General features: G+C 39.8%; 1 protein-coding gene across 1 annotated transcript in view; it reads left to right on the plus strand.

Moving 5' to 3' along the window:
- The window catches only part of TSPAN14 (tetraspanin 14), a 44038-nt gene extending 26159 nt beyond the window's left edge, over positions 1–17879 (plus strand). Inside the window, exons 4-9 of the mRNA XM_069863185.1 lie at positions 4655–4801; positions 5917–6087; positions 9321–9446; positions 11082–11126; positions 11875–11994; positions 13818–17879. Coding sequence (XP_069719286.1) covers positions 4655–4801; positions 5917–6087; positions 9321–9446; positions 11082–11126; positions 11875–11994; positions 13818–13889 — 681 coding nt within the window. The 3' untranslated portion in view covers positions 13890–17879. The remainder of the gene's footprint in view (positions 1–4654; positions 4802–5916; positions 6088–9320; positions 9447–11081; positions 11127–11874; positions 11995–13817) is intronic.
- The last annotated feature ends 840 nt before the right edge of the window (positions 17880–18719 follow it).

The following is an 18719-nucleotide window of genomic DNA, read 5'->3' on the forward strand; positions in this document are numbered from 1 at the left end:
TCTTTATGAACTGGTTCTCTTTGGAAAGCTTGTTTTCTGAAATACACTTATCTGTCATCTCTCTTTATTAAAAACAGGTAGCATTTGGGAGGAATGTAAAATATATTTTGGTTTGCGTTAAAAAACCCAAACAAAATAAACAGATGTTTGGAACCATCTTTCCAGTCTTGAGGCCATCTCTTGTCTTCCACTTTACTGTCCATGGAGTTGATTAAGTGATCGTGTCTCTGTAGAGGAACAAAATTGGGGAATATGTTCTAGTTGATTAATGTGCTTATTTTTAGCAAGGGCTTCTTTCAGCTGAGTAACTTGATCAGAGGAAGTCTGTGTGGGCAGGTACCTGCAGTGTTCTGTGCAGGTGGTATAGTTATGGAAATGAATGCTTCACCCCCTCATTATGAATATAAAAGCACAGCTTTAATATGACTGCAAGCAGTAGGAAAAAGTGACGGATGACTATCAGATTTACTGATCTGTGTCTTAACAGTGGAGGGCAGGTGCTTTCACTGTTCAGTTGTGCTGCTGAGTAGGAGTGCTTTAATTACCATTGTAGTGTAACATTTCCTTATTCAGAGTGCTTATCTGCAGTAGCTGCCCACTTACAGAGAGGTTCTGGGATTCCTCCACTTCTTGGAAATGAAAGTTTTATGATTATCTAAATGCTGAGGTATTTATTCTCCTTCTCCCCCTCCCTATGTGAGCACACATGTTCTTAGAACTAGGTTAATGATATCACTGGGATATAGTAAGCAGCCTATCTCCACAGACAAATGCATTTACCTCTTTTTCTGCTGTTATAAAGGGATTTTCTTTCCAGCCCTTTAGGGAAGGTGTAAAACTTGTCTTGAATTTGTAGTCTCTCATGTTCAGATATTACCTTCTGCTCCATAAAGAAGCACAGAGGATCTCTGTGGTTGGAAATTACTAACTCACAACTACTTCCACTTTTCAAATGGAATTTATGGTGCACTGAAGTTACTAAAAGGCAAAGATGGACTCTTTCTGTTTTTATTTCTTAAATTCAGGCTAAACTACTTATTTGCAAGACAGCACAGATAGCATAAGTGCTTCAAAACTTTTTCAGTGGTGATGAACATCCGAGTGCCTCAAAATCTGTACGTCATTTTTCATTTCTTACTCTGTGCTCTGCGGACAGTTATGGATCTGTCTGTTTACAGATAAATGTCTTGGTGAACAATAGAGGGGGAAGTAAGAGAAAAACGTTCCAGAAGCTGTGCTGCAGGGGTAAACCCAAAGATAAACTCCGTGTGGTGGAGGAGTTTATCATCCTGTCTCTTAGTGCAGCATGAAGCACCTTGGGTTTCTTTAACTTCTGTTTTTTCCTGTTTTTTTTTCTCTTTGCGCTAGGACTACAGTTCAGATTGATTCCTTGGCAGACTTTTTGTCTGGATATAAATCCTGTGCATTTCTCTTGGCTGATAATATATTGAAATGAGAATGCTGTTTTGCGGGAAATTTTGGAAGTATTATATGTAAAACAGTGCTCCCCTGTGTCAGACTGGTCTTCTCCAACCTTAACTTATCCTATAATTAAGTGTACTTATTTTTTAATCTGCTGGTCTTTGTTTTGGAACACAGAGGTATGTAAACTGAAGATTTGTGCATGTAACCTGTATTATCAGTGGTAGTGAGATTGTGACCATTAACATACAGTTTACATAGTGTCATTATAAGGAATAAACTCCTTGTCACATTTTGCAGTTTCCGTTCTAGTGTATCTCAAGACAGTGGCATTTGTTAATGGGCTATGTTAGATTTTTTTTTCGTGTAAAGACAAGCCATGTTTGCCCTCTGTTGCCAGCGCTCTTTCTTCGAGATGGTGGCATAATGCTAACAGACATTAAAAGAAAGTGGAAAATAAGTTAGGTGTGTACAGTTGAACTCTTAATTCACTGTTCTAAGTGACTGGAAGGAAGACTAAAAAGGTGAGATTTGTTCTTGGATTTTTTTTATATGGGCTTCAGGTATCATGCTGGGTTTCTATATACCTATAGGAAATCTAGGTGCTCTTGTGAAGGGCAGCCTGTGCTTCGAAAAGCTTTTTACTGTTCTGCAGGTGGCACAGGCAAAGTCTTCCTTAGAGAGAAGAGTAAGTGGAATGAGATGGTCCCCTGAATTAATTCTCTTGCTTAAATCCTTCCTTCAGGACTTTTCTACCTGAAATCTTTGGTTGGGGACCCTCCCCCAACCTTCTTTTCCAAAAATAATGTTTAAATACCAAATTTTGTGAACCAGCAACACATCAGGGTGAACAATAGAGCCCAGTTCCAGACAACTTTTCTTCTTGAAATGCTTTGATCAGAGGAAGTTTTCTTTCAAAAGATGCTGCTTGAGCAACTGAGATAGTCTGGAAAAAAAGCTTGAGTTTGGATGTGGGAAGCAGATGGCTGGAAATAGTTCAACATCCTGGTCACAGTGTTTGTTTTCATAGTGTATTGGTTCCACAAAGATGCTGAGTTAGCCCAGCTCATCTTGGTGTGTCTTTCGTGATTGTGGGATCTAAGCCAAGATTTCAAAGAATCGGAGAATAGTTTGGATTGAAAGGCACGTCCAGGGATCATCCAGTCCCAGCCTCCCTGCCATTGGCAGGGACACCTTCCACTGGATCAGGTTGCATGTAGCCCCATCCAGCCTGGCCTTGAACACCTTCATGGATGGGGCAGCCACAGCTTCCCTGGGCAACCTGTGCCAGTGCCTCACCACCCTCACAGGAAAAGATTTCATCCTTATATCTCATCTAAATCTTCCCTCTTTCAGCTTAAAACCATTTCCCCGTGTCCTATCCCTGCACTCTGATCAAGAGCCCTTCCCCAGCTTTCCTGTAGCCCCTTTCAGTACTGGAAGCTGCTCTAAGTTTTCCCTGCAGCCTTCTCTTCTCCAGGCCGAACAATATCAACTCTCTCAGCCTGTCCTCTTATGGGAGGTGCTCCAGCTCTCTGATTGTCATTGTGGCCTCCTCTGGAGTTGCTCTAACAGATCAGTGTCCTTTCTGTGCTGAGGACTCCAGAACTGAATGCAGTTTGAAGTGGAACTCCTGCAATTAACTCAGCAGACGGAGTTTGATAGCTGTGAGGTCTCACAATTTGTAACAATGGCAGTGTGTCACTGGTGACACTGACTAGTGATGTCTTTGCTTCCTAAAGACTTTCTGAATGCTGGGGGACCTGTAACATTACTGTAGTACTGTCAATCAATGTATTTTCATCACAAAATTTCTCCTTGTGTACTTTTTCTTCTAATGCTGTATTTTGAAGACATAGTTTTTGTTAAGTAAGCATTGAATTACAAAGCGATAAGACTTTTTCCATGGTTTCCTTTTAGGATCTGTATTCTTTGTGCTTAACTAGCACAAAAACCTGAGAAATAAGATGAGAGTTTACATTTCCTTGACAGAATTAGACTGCTTATGTGCCTTACTTTCAGTCATTATCTTTCTCTTATGCTAGGCATAGTTAGGTTAAGAATATACTTACAAAGAAGAAAATGGGAGATTACTACTAACATGAAATTATGGGATATTGCACTGTGTTGATTTTTATTTCTCTGTTTTCAAGGGAAAGTATTTCATTATTACACTGTTCTATGTTTTGCTGATGAGTGTGTGGTGAACACTCAGGCTATTGTAAAGTTGCCTGGATGTCCCTACAAATTGTTGTTCCTTACTTAAGGAGTTCCAGCTGTTCATCCCTTCTGTTGTTGCATCTTGTTCTTGCACGTTATGTGAGAAGCTTGTGTTACGGTTAAAATACCATCCAATACATCTACCTGGTATATCAACTTAATTTCTTTAAAACCTAACCTATAAATGGTGGCAACTTCACTGTGCTAGCATTACATTTGCACAGACTTAGAATTTTTGTCCCAAGATCTAGACATAGAAGCGTAATAGGCAAGATTATGCAGAGACACCACTTATCTTGGAAATACTTAACAAAAAGGAAAACATTACTACCAAAGTAGGCAAATTGCAAGTATCGTATAGGGAATAGAGAAGTTCATTAGGTGCAAAACTTGTGTCTGGGGTGGAAGGGGAATATTTAGAGTGTACTTATGTATTTTTGCAAAATGTTGAAAGAGCATTCCTAAGGCTGTTCAGCACTAGAAGGGTTATAACTCATGTTCAGAGGAAAAATCTGCTTCCCTGAAAACCAAACTAAGATTTTCTTTCCATCCCTTAAAACGTCTCCCTTTGTGCCATCTAAACATTATGGCTGGAAAAATTCTTGAAAAGAATTGCGAATTGGAGTGTCCTCTGATGCATTTCAAGTTAATGTCAAACTTTGTTTTGCTTTGAAACTAAATGAATATTTAGTGGTAGTATTGAGCTTCTGGCACCATCTTGTGGAAGCTTGTTTGGCAAATAGACCTGGAAGAATGTAATCTGAGAAGCTGACTGGGCTGAGTTTACTTCCTAAAAGAATTAATAGCTATAACTGGGCATTAATACTCCCTCTGCTAGGGTGAAGAAGATTGATGTTGTCCATAACCGTTTTGCAACAAGGTTTTTCTGTCTGTCTTGAGAGTTTGCAACCAATTTGTTTGAAGTTGCTTTGAAGTTGTGGACATCCAGAAGGAATGTTAAATGAAAAGCATGCCTATAGTGGTCACTTCTTCCTTTTATCCTGTTTTTCAGGGGGTGTTGTCTGATCTGACGAAGGTGACTGGTCTTCATGGTCTGGACCCAGTGGTGCTTGTCTTAGTGGTGGGCGTTGTTATGTTTACGTTGGGATTTGCTGGTTGTGTAGGAGCACTGAGAGAGAACATCTGCCTTCTGAAGTTTGTAAGTAACATCATTATCGGAGAGTGAAAGTAATACTGGGTGTGGAAGCTGGGAATGATGAGTGAAAAACTAATAGCAAACCCAGATAATTTATAAGATTTCATTTTTTACGATGTGTGTATTGGAGGTTCAGCAGGGCCAAGTGCAAGGTCCTACACCTGGGTCAGGGCAATCCCCTATTTCAATACATGATGGGGGATGATTTCTTCACCATGAGAGTGGGGAAACACTGGCCCTGGTTGCCCAGGGAAGCCGTGGATTCCCCATCCCTGGAGGTGTTGAAGGCCAGGTTGGATGGGGGCCTTGGGCACCCTGATCTAGTGGGACATGACTTCCCCATGGCAGGGGCTTTGGAACTAGATGATCTTTAACGTCCCCTCCAGCACAAACTATTCCATGATTCTGTGTGGTAAACTTCTACCCCGACAGCCTCCAAGTAACGATATTAAAAGCAAAGTAGGTTCAGACTTGTGTGTATTTTCCCCTGAAAAATGTTTATACCCTTTTTAGTTTGTTCTGCTGTACAGGGATGTGTTACTGTATGTACACTAAAATCTAGCACTGTGTATATCACAAAATGGATGTTCTGAAACTTAATCAGGATTTCCTGAGAGGACATGGTATAGTGGCTTCAGGACAACAAAATCCCTTGAAAAGCTTAAATTTCTTTTATATGTTTGGTGGACAAAACTTGGACTTGGACTGAAATCTCTTAAATGGTTGGTTTTATACTGAGGTGGCTTCTTGGCATTAGATCTGAAAACAGTTAAGCTGGGCAAAACATTCTAAAACTGGAAACAATTTGGGAAGTACCATCAAGAGTACTTTAATAAATGAAGCTGCAAAAAACAGTGCTAATTTTCACTGCTGTATGTGATGACTGTGGTATGGTACTGACTTCACTGTCAAGTTGAAGTGCAACAAAGCACTAAATCGCTAAAACAAAAAGATAACTCTGCTTCTTGGGGGTTTCTTTACATTGTGTTCTCATTGAACAGGCTATGTTCTTATGGTACTAGTAGCGAGTAAGTATTTTAACCTAATGGTTTCTTCTGGAATTGGGGATGCATTCAAAATGAATGGTTATGTTCTAACTTGGGACTTTGTTTTTACAGTTCTGCGGAACAATTATGTTTATATTCCTGCTGGAGCTGGCAGTGGCAGTGCTGGCTTTCCTTTTCCAGGACTGGGTGAGGGACAGGGTCAAGGAATTCTTTGAGAATAACATTAAATCCTACCGAGATGATATTGACCTCCAGAACCTCATTGATTCGCTACAGAGAATCGTAAGTTTGCATCCTATCACTTCTTTAAAGTGTTCTAGGAGAATGTGTAGGTTTGGAATTTTTCCTTTTAATTAGAGATTTATCATATTCTGTAGCTATTAGTGCCATGTTACAAATGCTGTGTTTTACTCTTTGCGTTGAAAGCATTGGGAAGAAGGCAGGATACTCTGAGATACAGTGCTTTGCTTACTGTGAATGTGGAAGCTTTGCCAGTCCATCTGCCTTTTGACTTTCTTGACTCTTGCTCTCCTGTTCTGGTCAGTCTTGCACCAGTTTAAGTGAGAAGTGAGCAACAGAAAGCCTCTTCATTCTGTAACAATTTGCAGTGGAACTGGTGATCTGCACTCATTTTAGGAGGCACTGAAATCCTGTGCTTCATCTCTGTACAAGGCCTTTTATCATCTGAGGATGCACCCTGTCTTGAAGGTAACGAGAATTCTGGTTAACTGAGAAGGGCCAGCTTCTAGTCAGGCAGTTGTCAAGGAAGGTTAAAATAATCTTATGCTGCTGTGGTCCTAAAATCTTCAGTTTCCAGGAGACAGTGGTGTACACCAGGAAATGACAAGGCCCCTGCTAGTAAGGGCCCAGTGGCTTGTATTCAGTCAGCTGTTTTTATAATTACCTCCAAGAAACAGCCAGTGAGGGAGACTCCTCTGATCTTTTTGTGGTTAAAAAACTACATATGGAGAGAAACAAAGTACATAGGTGAGTACTTAGCAAAGAGGTTCAATGGTTGTCTCCTTTATATACTTTTTCCCCCTGTTCAAAGAAGATTGGTTTTGTCTGTCTTCCATCTTCTAGAAGATCATGTTTGGAAAACTGTGCTCACAGCTTCACTTGATAAGAAAGCACATTTTGGAGTGGATACTGCTTTGGTCAGCTGTGTATTACCAGCAGCTTGCCTATCCTGTTCAGTCTTGTGTGCATTGATATGGAAACATCCTCTGACTGAGCTGCCTGGAGGGATCTCAGTGGTGTTTTGCATTAGCTTTTGGTGCTAAAGGCAACCTTTTGTAAGGTAGAGTTCCTCCTGGCCATGACCAGCACCAGGAATTGTCTTGGTGTTGTCCACTCTGTTGCAGTTTCTGTTTATCTAGTTTCAGTGCAGTCAGCCAGCCGAATATTCTAAGCTGATTTACAATTGAACTCCAGTTCCTTTTCAAAGGAAGTAAAGGGCTGAACTTACTAAAAGGAGTTCACAGCTGGATTAACAAGCTAATAAACCTAGAAAAGGAAAGACCAGAAAAATCTCTGAAACAGCCTGTTTTCATTCCGTACCTGTAAGTACTGAGAAGGGGTGGGGGAGTGCGGAATATGCAATGCAGGTTAGCAAGTGTAGTTCTGCAAGGGTTGAATGACAATGTGCCCTCATGGCCAAGAAGGCAAAGGGTATCCTGGGGTGCGTAGACATGAGTGTGGCCAGCAGAACAAGGGAGGTTGTCCTCCCCCTCTATTTTGCCCTAGTGAGGCCCTGTGTGGAGTCCCGTGTCCAAGTTCTGGGCTCCTTACTTCAAGACACACAAGGAACTGCTGGAGAGAGTCCGGCAGAGGCCATGGAGATGATTAGGGGACTGGAGCTTGTCTCTTAAGGAGACTCTGAGACCTGGGTCTGTTTAGCCTGGAAAAGAGAAGACAGAGGAAACCTTATTCATGCCTAAAAATAAGAGGATGGGGCAAGACTCTTTTCAGTGTTGCCCAGTGACAGAACAGGGGGCAAGGGGCACAAACTTAAAGCACAGGAAATTCCACCTGAACATGAGGAAAAACTGAATTACTGTGAGGGTGACAGAGCACTGGAACAGGCTGCCCAGGGGGGCTGTGGAGTCTCCTTCTGTGAAGATATGTAAACCTGCCTAGACATGTTCACGTGCGACTGGCTCAGGGTGACCCTGCTTTTAGCGTAAGTGATCTTGAGATGTCTCTTCCACCCCTTCCATTCTGTGTTTCCATAGCAAGGCACAGCAGCGTGTTCAGATGGCCTCACTGAAGCCTGTCTTCTCATGAGCCAGGGTCCTTAGTCTAACTTGCACTGTTCTGATTTTGTGCCTTTTTGTAGGCAGCTCCTTGGTCTGGCTGATTCTATTACTTTCAGGCCTACAAGTAACCTCACAATCTGTACTTCACTAAGGTAGATTAGCGTGTTCAGTGGTGGTATGACATTTTACAAAGGCGTAGATGAATGAGGGAGGAGGGACTAGAAAGCAAAAATGAACCTCTTCTGCTTTTTTCATGGTAAGTGTACTAGTGACTTAATCTTTTTCTTGGTGTGCTTTTCTATTCTGACCTTTGTTTAGCTCATCTCAGTTGCATTTCCTGTGAAAACTGTGTAAACAGTTCTGCTTTGTATTCACATCCATGTCTGTCACAACTAGATAACTTCTGAATACATTTACTGACTTCAAGTTCTGGTGGGCTTGCAGACAGTAGTAGGTTAATACAAGTTCTGTGAAGGCAGACAGTGGACAGATGAGAGATGCTAGAGGTAGCCCAAGAGGATGGATCTTCATGAGGGTGCAGGAGAATCTATATGATATAACATTTCAAATACTCAAATTATAGAGGAAGATTTGTGCTCCTAAATACTAGACCAATCCTATTAACTTAATAAGAGACTAGCTTTCATTAGTTCTGCTAACTGAAAATTCCTTGAAATGCTGGGGTTTTCCCAACCTGCTATTATGGTAATTATGCAATGCAGTTCAGATGGAGCAACTAATGTGAAATGTTTCTAGAATTGACTGATCTTTGAGTTGGTGAGACTTCACTAATTAATTAATTTGGACTCATTTAAAATAAGTACACTCACAAATCTTTGGATCCACTTTTCACAGTAAACAAGGAGAAGAAAACTCATTCATTCATGAAGATTTAAGGATGGAGTCACCAATTTAATGAAACATTTTGTCATATTTTCTTCTGGCTTTGGTTGACTTGGAAATAATGGGGTTCAAAGTGTTTATTTAAACTATTTTGTTGCACCATTTACTCTGATTGCAGCTAGCAATTACACCTAAAGCGACAAAGTTTATGGCATTGCTTGTTGTGCTGACGCGTTGTTTCCAGGAGCTGTGCGCTGAATGTGTTGCTTTGATTGCATAGAACCACAGCATCCATTACTCATTTTAGTCTGTTGTCGTTGCGTCTGCACAGCCTTAGAGAAAGTGAAGATGACGAACAAATATAGTTCTAGAGAGTTTGCTCAGTGGTCTCTAAAACGTGTTTATCTGTTGCAGAACCATTGCTGTGGTGCCCAAGGTCCAGACGACTGGGACTTTAACATATACTTTAACTGCAGCAGTGAAAGCAAAAGTCGTGAGAAGTGCGGTGTTCCTTTTTCCTGTTGTATACCCGATCCTGCCGTAAGTTGTTTCCTGGCTTTGTTTTGCTCTGATGTTGTTGGAAGAGTTATGAAGGGAAGTGCAATTCCTGGGTATGGTGTGATGAGTAGGGCTTTAAAAGGTCTTCTAAATGCTCAACAAGTACTCTTGCACAAACCCCTTCTTTTTGTGTTTGTTCCATCCTTTCTAGAGTCCAGATGTTGCAACCTGACTTTAAGCCGAAAATTTACTGTCACCAGGAATTCAAGCTATTTTTGTATGGCTTGAGTCTGCAAATGTTGGTGCCTCATGTTCTTTTATTCCCAACATGTTGTTTCCTTGAATTCCTGGTCTATGTTACATAGCTTGTAAGGACTGTAGAGCACTGTCTAAGCAGCGTATTTGCTTCGGTTAGAAATAATTACACCACCCCTCTGCTAGACAACGAGTAATTCCATTTGCTAATTTTCTTTTATCAGCAGCTGGTAAAGTGCTCGTGCTCAAGTTCAGTTTAAAGCATTTGAGTCCTTTCTGTGGTTTTGGCAAGATATAGGTGTTTGGTTAGATTTGTTTTCTAAACTTTAGGAATCGGACCTGTTCAATGGGTATCAAAATGTGGAGGTAGTAACTAACATATCATGCTTTATAGTGTTAGCAGGAATAGTTGCAGCTCAAAGTCAGTCCAGCAATCCTTGTGTGGAGCAGATAGCTGTTGGTAGGTTATACTACGGCTTTTGATTGTCCTGGAAATCAGCTGAGGAAAGACTTTGTCAGGAACATGTTCTATGTTCCGGTTCCCCAGTAATTATTTTTTAGTATAATTTGGAACAATAGTATTCCACTGCTGCCTTTCCTTTTGCTGGTGCTGTATTAAGGAGACAAATATATTTAAATCTTTTTAGTGTAGGATTCCGATTCTAGCATTTTAATATAATGCACTATGCATTGTGTAACTTAGGCTATGATTGTGTAATAGATATGTTTTCGTAAGTCTAATGCAGAGGAAACAAAGATGTCTTAAATGGAATGCAATTCCATTTTTTGGAGGTGGTTACTGTCATTGTTGTGATCTGGAAGGTATTTATGGTCTTCCTACTTGGGATCTGCAGCTGGAGCGTGTTGTGTTCAGGACGTTGTGTCTTCGAGCCGGGTTGCATGTAAGACTTTGAACTCTGAACTGAGGGGGCTTGAGCAGCTTGAAGCTGTCTTTTGTTTTCACTGATAGGATTAGCAAGGGTGATATCGCTTGAAATGGTGGAGTTGTAAAGCATATTTCTCCACTGCATGTGTAAATAAATCAGCCTGATACCTGTATTGTTACCTCAGTGTTTAGTGTTATCTGAAATAGCTACCACAAAACTGATTTTGGAAATGCGGATGTCTTGCTGGCAGTACAGTTGCTGTGCTTCATGTCAAAAAGTCCTTGCTAGTTGAAAGCGAAATGGTAGAAGAAGCTGGGTTTCTGATGGAAGATGTTTCCCTACTAGTGTACACCTCTGCTTTTTCATTACTTCTCTTTGTTCTGCTAGTGCTTTGCTCATTTTTACTAAAAACACTTCTTAAAATGCTTGTCTAGGAGTCCTAATTTGTCTGTGAATCTAAAAGACAGAAAAATGTTCTTTGAATAGAAGTGAGAATAATTCAGTTGATTTACTTTAAAACTCCTTTGCTTTGCAGCAAAAAGTTGTGAATACGCAGTGCGGCTATGACATCAGAAAGAAGGTAAGGTGCTGGCATATTGCTTTCTATCATGTTTTGTGCCTGCATAAGCAAAACTATAAAAATGGTGGAATTGCTGATAGATGGATCAGCTTAAAATTCTGGGAATTAATTGAATGTACCACATCATACTGCAAGTGGAGCGTGGTAGAGCTTGTCCTTTGCTTAAAGCAAACCAGTCCTGTGGGAGAGTGATGGAACAGGTCAAGGGAGAGGTGTCTTTTGAAATGCAAGCCCTATCCTTTTTTTTAATGTGCTTTACAGTTGTTATTTCTAGTAGTCCTAGTTCTGAATTCTGTTGTCTGATAATCCACAGTCATATAGTGGTTTGGACTGGAAGGGACATGAAAGCCCACCCAGTTCCAACCCCCTTCCATGGGCAGGGACATCTCCCACCAGATGAGGTTGCTCAAAGCTCCATCCAACCTGGCCTTGAACACCTCCAGGGAGGGGGCAGCCACAACTTCTCTGGGCAGCCTGTGACAGTGCCTCCCCATCCTCACAGTAAAAACAAGTCTTCTAATAATTTCTCATTTAAATCTAATTGTAAAGTATTCATAACTTCTTGCAAGTCATGTTGTTAGAGCATCAATGTCCGATGTTCCCTGATTTAATCTAGGCATGTATCTGTTTCTGGAGTCTGGTTAAAAACAGTTCTGTGGAAGGTAAAATCATTGGTTTACTTGTGTTATGTGATTGATTTTTAGATGATCTTGAACAGGAAAGTAATGTTTTTCTTCTCTGCATTCAGAGCAAGAGTCAATGGGATGATCAGATTTTTGTCAAAGGATGCATTGTTGCTCTTGAAGCGTGGTTACCACGAAATATCTACATTGTTGCAGGTGTCTTCATAGCCATCTCTCTGCTCCAGGTTAGTGGCCTTTGTTATGCTACTTCAAAAAAAAAAGTTTGCAGATAGAGACCTGCTGAAGGTAAAAGTAGTTATGGAAAGAGGGAGAGTAAATATTTTGATGGTGTGGGTGTATTTAGGTATGAGAATAATATGGCAAAGATATAATTATAGGGCTGGTGTCTTAGATTGAAAACAAAATAATTGCCATCAACTTATTTAGTATTGTTGAACTTGAGTTCCTTGAAGCATTGAAGGTCGTGATAGAAATATTATGCAATGTAATACATGCAATATATGAGGATTGTGGTTATGCATAAATATAGCATATGTTAAGATATAATTCTTGATCACATTATTTTATACAGTAATGTGTTTCTTAATTTTCAATGTGCCATGAGGGAGAGGAGGGTCATCTACTCCAGTAGATGTGAACTACAGCCTTGTATGAGAAATGTGAAATGACTGACATACAACTCTGTCCTTCCTGCTCTTAAAGCTGAGAAGGAAAGAGCAGGGTAACTGGTTAACAGGCCACAAATATGACATGAGCAGAACCAGATGAAGAAGTTGCTGGGACTTCTTCCAGTACCTTTTCAGTTCTTGGTACCCAAAGAACCAAAAATCTCAGTAATATGTAGGAGATCACTTTTTTCAAGGTGGCTCTTGCTTTCATTGTGGCACTTGTTTGCACTTACCTGTGTTTCGTTGCTAAGGTAGTGCTTCACTTCAGAGGGAAATAACAAACTTGTAAATCTAGTACAGAATTTGTTTTCCAGTGCTGGCAAAACCTACCTTTTCCCAGCCATGGCAATGCCATGTGCTGTTGCCTGATTTTTGAAATTTTATCACCACCTAATGGTAGTGCTTCGGTGGCTTTGAGAGATGTGGTCCTGAGAACACCACCTTCGGTTAAGATGGTGTTGAAGATAGGAAGTCTAATCTGGGATTGTGTTGACTGGCAATAACTTGACATTTTTCTTATTCCATGTGCTGAGCTGCCATGAAACCACTTTCACAGCTGCTTCCATTTTCAAATTGTGTTGTCTGTTAAACTATTTCTTGGTGTGACTGAGAGTTAGACATAATGTGTCTCCGTTTATAAATCCAACCAACCTTTTGGCTTTTCTAAAACTTCACCCAAATGGCTTGTTTTTTCTAAGCATGTTTCAGGAAGTATACTGAGTGATGTGTTTATCTTCAAATTGTAAGGGAAGATTTCCTCAAGAACTTGAATGAGTGTTAAGATTGCAAATATAAATGTCTCTGAATATAATGTGGGACTTTTATCATTACTGTTAGTGGCAAGAATTTCTTATTAGGACAGGTAATTGCATGTTCTGTATGTTGGGTTTTTTTAAAAAAAATCAGAAAGTTGACTGGATTATTCCAAGTTGTGGAATGAATGAAAATATCTGTAACTTCAGCAATAGGGTAAATGTGAGTGTTCGAAGATTCAAACTTGAACTTGGTTAGGTGTATTCCTACTAGGGCATATAGAAGCTTATTGTTTTGAATGCTCTTGAGTGTTACATGAAAGCATCTTTTTCTCTTGAGGTTTATTTCTGGCAAGATTCTGCTACCTTTATTTTTTAATACTAGCCATGCTGTGATGGACGATCTGGTTATGAAGTATCTGTAAACCTGTAAATGCTTAAGAAGTACACATTTTATTCACAAGAGTAGTTGCAGTGACATCAGTGCAGTCGAATAGGAACAAAGAAGTAAGATCCCATTCTGCAATAACAATTAATGGTAATAGGCTTTAATTTTAGAAATGTCTTGCAGACCAGTACATTACAAATGTTTCAGCTCACAAATGATTTGTTGTTTTGTCTTTTTAGATTTTTGGGATTTTCCTAGCCAGGACATTGATTTCTGATATTGAAGCTGTGAAGGCAGGTAATGCCTTCTGAATATGAAACCAGACACGTGTTACAAGAAGTGTTTCAGTTATCAGTCAGACACCACGGTGGAGGAAACGCGTAGACCACAAAAGACTTCTGTTGTTAAAAGCCTTATGTGGATTTTACCCTGCTCATGTTCTCTGTTAGAAGCTGGAACAAAAAAATCTCTGAACACAGAACCCGACACCCACCCCCCTGCCTACCTTTTTTCTAACAAGGCACCTGAGGAAGAAACAGGATTTCCCAAGACATGGGCTGAAGAGATTTTAAAGATTGTAGCAAGGAGACATGAAACTGCTGTAAACCCTTTCCTGGAAGAATTACTGTGAAGACTGTTCTGTTTTCACTCCCAATGGTCATCAATCTCAAAGTGTAATCTTTTCAGGAGGTGTGGTGATTCCTTCAGAATCTTGAATTCGTTTTAATCTCTACAGTAGACTCATAATACCATTTTTTGGCAGGAAGCCCTGCAACCATAATTGTCATAGTATTGGAAATTGGAAAAACAGTTCACAAATAGTCTAGTTCTTTAATTGACTTTTTGATTGTGCGGAAGTAGGGGTATTTCTTTTTAACTGGGAATAACATAGCTGTCTCAGGAGGAGGAGCTTGTGCTCAGCGTCAGAGGTTGAATAACTCATGTCACTTTGAAAATGCAAGCCTTTTCTCGAGAGGGGAAAAGTCTGACTATCTGTAGTATTATATGACATCTGACGCACAAAATCTGAAACTAACCCTATAGCTTGGGGACCAAGAGTGGGATGCGAACAGTGAATAATTCAGTTAATTGAAAAGTTTCCTTTGGACATCTCTTCTGTTTCACAAGGAACTTGATGTTAATTCACTGTTCCCTCTATAACATACATATCTATTTGAATACACATCCAGTCGCACTGAGTGAAGTGATTGAGTTGAGTCTTATTGATCTATGACAGAATAGAACATGTTGTATAACCATCTCTTTGTCTCTTCCCTCCCACTCTTGATTCCCAAGCTATAGGGTTACTCTTGAGGAGAGGTTTGTATCAGACCTCATAAGTTAGAAATCTCCATTTCTGGCAAGGGGATGTAGATCCCCGATGCTGTTTCCTGTCTGAAAAAAAAAGTAAATATTGTTTATTTATAGAAGTAAAAACTCTTAGCTTTTTATTGATCAGCAATGTCTTAAAAAGAAAAAAAAGCTGTCTGCAGAAGTGTCAAAATGCAGCTTGTTTCAGTAGGCAAAAGGCAAGCAAGCTATGCTACCTGTTGATGGTTTTTGCCTTTCCTCTAGTTTCTTTCATAACTGCTATATTGATCTTCAAGTCCTAAGTGCTACTATTGGGACTGATGAAAAACATTTAAATTCAGTATTGATCCCTACTGAAATAATTTTTAATGAGGAAGTACGCATTTAGTGGAAGTGTAGTGTTGTTTCTAACTTTTATATCTTCTGTAAAGCTATTGATTCATGAGTTCTACTTGTATTCTGATACATTAATCAAATGCCAGTCAAAATATGGTGAACCAGAATGACTTCTTCGCAGCAATTTTCTGCATCAAACTGAACTGCTCTTACTGAAGCCAATTTTTATTTTTATCAGAAGAAAACTAAACTCTCTTCCTCCTCTCCTCCCTTCTTGGGGGTCAGCTGATGGATCTGTACTTCAGTAAAAGTTCCAGTGTTCTCTAGAAGACGTTGGTATAGTATTTTTAGCTTCCAGATACAAGTATGTGACTGAGAAATTCTTGGAAGTAACCATAGTTGTCATTTTGGGGCCATATGAGTGACTGTTTACTGCTTCCAGTGTCACCAATGTTTTCAGGGAGAGCAGGTTTATTTACAGTGCCTAACATAGTGTAAATTTTAGGAAAGTATATATTTTTATAATGATATTTTACTACATGTAGTCTGCCTGAAGGATTTAATACTTATATTTCTGAAGTTTATGGCTCTTGTAGGAAGCCAAACTTTTAAATATCTCTAATATCCTTTTTTTTCTATTATGCATGTATTAAGATTTTGCTGGCAAAAGCTGATGAGCAGTAAGACTCTTTGTGTCTGTGCTAATTGTCCAGATGTCCTTCTAGCTTTTAATCTGTGAAGCACTTCACAGACAATGCTGTACTTCTCATGTGGACTTCAGTTCAGCTTTCATAGTTCTTTTTCTGGCCCACAGTTGGGACACAACAGGAAAAGGAAGCTTGTCTAAGAATGGCTGATTTCCTTGCTGTAGCAGAGAACAGTGCTATTTTTCATCTGAAAAACACTGAAAGCAAAATCTCTAGACGTGCACTGTGATTTTTATTATTCTTTTGTAGCTTTGAAAGACAACAAGGAAACAATAGCAGTAAATCATTGAGGGGACATTGAGAGGCATTTCTTCTGGAGAGCCTTGAATTTGAGGTCTGTGTTACTCTTGTTGAATAAAGTTAATTGGGAGAAGCCAAAATTTGCCACTGTTACTGCTGCTTTGCAAGCGGCAAAGCAGTGTCAGCAACCTTTGCTTTAAACTCTGGTGCTTGAAACTTTACAACACCTCATCAACAACACTACTCTGCTAAGGTAATAATCCAATGTATGTAAAATTAGAGAAGGATGCTTGCTACTTGTACCTTTTTGTTTGTAAAATATTACATTGAAAATCGCATCTGTGGAGTGTGTTTCCCTTTGCCACTTTTAGATGCAGATTGCTCCTAATGCTGGGAAGTAATTTCAGCAGTTGGTGAAAATCATCCTGATATTGAGAGATCTGCAGAGTCGTGCATTGCAGGCAGCTGCTGAGAAGAGGCAGTGTCACAAACTGGGATTTCAGCATCTGCATGTCTTGCCAAGTTGCCTGAGGACAAATGAATACTTGGTTTCTTTTTGAAGTACTGTTTGTATGCAAAACAAAATGTAATGGAAGGGTTGTCTTTCCATGGTTTGTTCTTACTGGCTTTGGCCATATTAACACCAGCTTTGTATCAATGCGCCAGTTATTTGGAACTGAATTCAGGAGAGAAAACTCAGACTATTTGAGGATCCTTACATTCATGGAGTGATTTGTTTGACTGTGGGCAACCTCCTCTGCTTATTCTGTATCACTTTTAAAATGCTGGGGCTCGCGTTTGCTTTACCTCAGGCATTTTGAAGCACACCCCCATTGGTGGTGCCCATGGCTAGTGTAATTCCAGACTTGGAATGGGAGTACTCTCTCACCGCTTTCTGCTTAGTTATACTTAGCAACTTCTCTGTGCATCTGCAGCGAAATCATGGCTAAAGATTTAGGTTATGGTTTGAAAAAGCCTTGTCAGCAAAAGCAGTTGAGCGTGAGCCCGCCTCTAAAGCCTTGAAGGAGAAGCGATTCAATGATCTCACAAAGAGGTTTGATAAATTGTTGCTGTCAAGATGTCAGTGGTTGCATTTGGAACAACTCCACAAACACTACAATGGGAACAAGGTTTTTAGAGAAGATGTCAAATATGAGATCAGACTTGAATAACTAGACTGAGAAGGAAACTTTTCAGTGGGATTGCATTTATTTCTCAGAAATGAGCACAATTTATTTCTGTGAATCGATGTATTTATTTGTCAGTGTGTGTGACAGTGTATCTGCCCTTCTGTTCCTATTAATATACCTGCTTTTGGACATGATTTTTCTGCAAATGAAGAGGATGAATATGAGCAGTGAAAGAAGAGTAGTGACCGAAGTGCTTCAGTTGCCTCCTGAAAACCTGAATATCCCAGGGGGTCTTTAGTTATGGTCACCAGTGCCACATGGATAGACTTGTACCTCCAGTCAATTGAGGTTGATGTGGCAATTAGCATATATATATAGAATTGACTTGGTTTTTGTCTCCCCATTCCACCCTTTCCTCTTCCTTCCCCCTACTGGGTTATCATGCAGCTTGAACGTTGTTTAACCAGTGGAAAGGAAGGTTCTCTCTCTTCTTCTGCCACGGCTTTTCTCACTGTCTCTCAGTGTATTTTTTTTCTCAAGCCTTAAATTTGATTAAATAAAATTTTAATATTTTGTACTTTTGGAGGTTTCATTTCTAGAATTTGTTGCTTCCAGTCACCAGTAGTTCCCTCTCCTGAGGTTTAGACTGGCTACTGAGACTGCAATTTCTGGATAGCTACAGAAATGGTTAAAATCTGCCGGTGTTTGTGTGTATGTTTTGCTGAAACTGGTTCTTTTTTTTTTGAAATTGATTCTTGATTTCCTTTTTTCCATCTGGGCTGCTGAAAAGATCCTGCTGGTGCTTTTCAATCCATTATTAATGGAAAGCCATGAACAAGTGAAGAGCTGCAGAGTGGTGTACACTCAGAAAGTTAAAAACTGCTGTTTGCACTTTGACTGACATTATTTGCAGTTATTGCTGATGTGATTTGTGCAGTCTCTGGTTTGTTGTGTCTGAGTAATGTTCCTGAAACCACTCTTAAAAGCACAGAAGGAAAGTGCCTTCAATTTTGAAGGTGAGGCTTGCAGAAATAGGTTTGTCTGCTGTTTTGACCATTTTAATGTTTCTTTAATGCATTAAAACCTGATCTTGTTTTTAATAAGGTCAGAGAAACATTTAACCAGTATTTAATGGGTGTACTTGAATAATGCGGTATTTGGATACCCTAGAGCATTAAGGCTGCATCATCTCAGGTAAGAATGACTTAACTTGGATGTGGCTGCTTGGTGTGTATAGATCATGTAATATCACAATATATCTCATACTAACACATGGCTTAGGTACAACCCCAGATCTTATTCTGAAGTTGAGATTGTCTGAAGCTGTTTCTCATTTTGACATTGGAAATGTCTAGGATGCCTGTATCACTGTGTGGTTTAAGCTAGAGGGAATTGCACCTAGGTCAGCTCTTGATTT

Source organism: Phaenicophaeus curvirostris, chromosome 9 (assembly GCF_032191515.1).
Source record: "Phaenicophaeus curvirostris isolate KB17595 chromosome 9, BPBGC_Pcur_1.0, whole genome shotgun sequence".
In the NCBI taxonomy this organism is placed as follows: domain Eukaryota; kingdom Metazoa; phylum Chordata; class Aves; order Cuculiformes; family Cuculidae; genus Phaenicophaeus; species Phaenicophaeus curvirostris.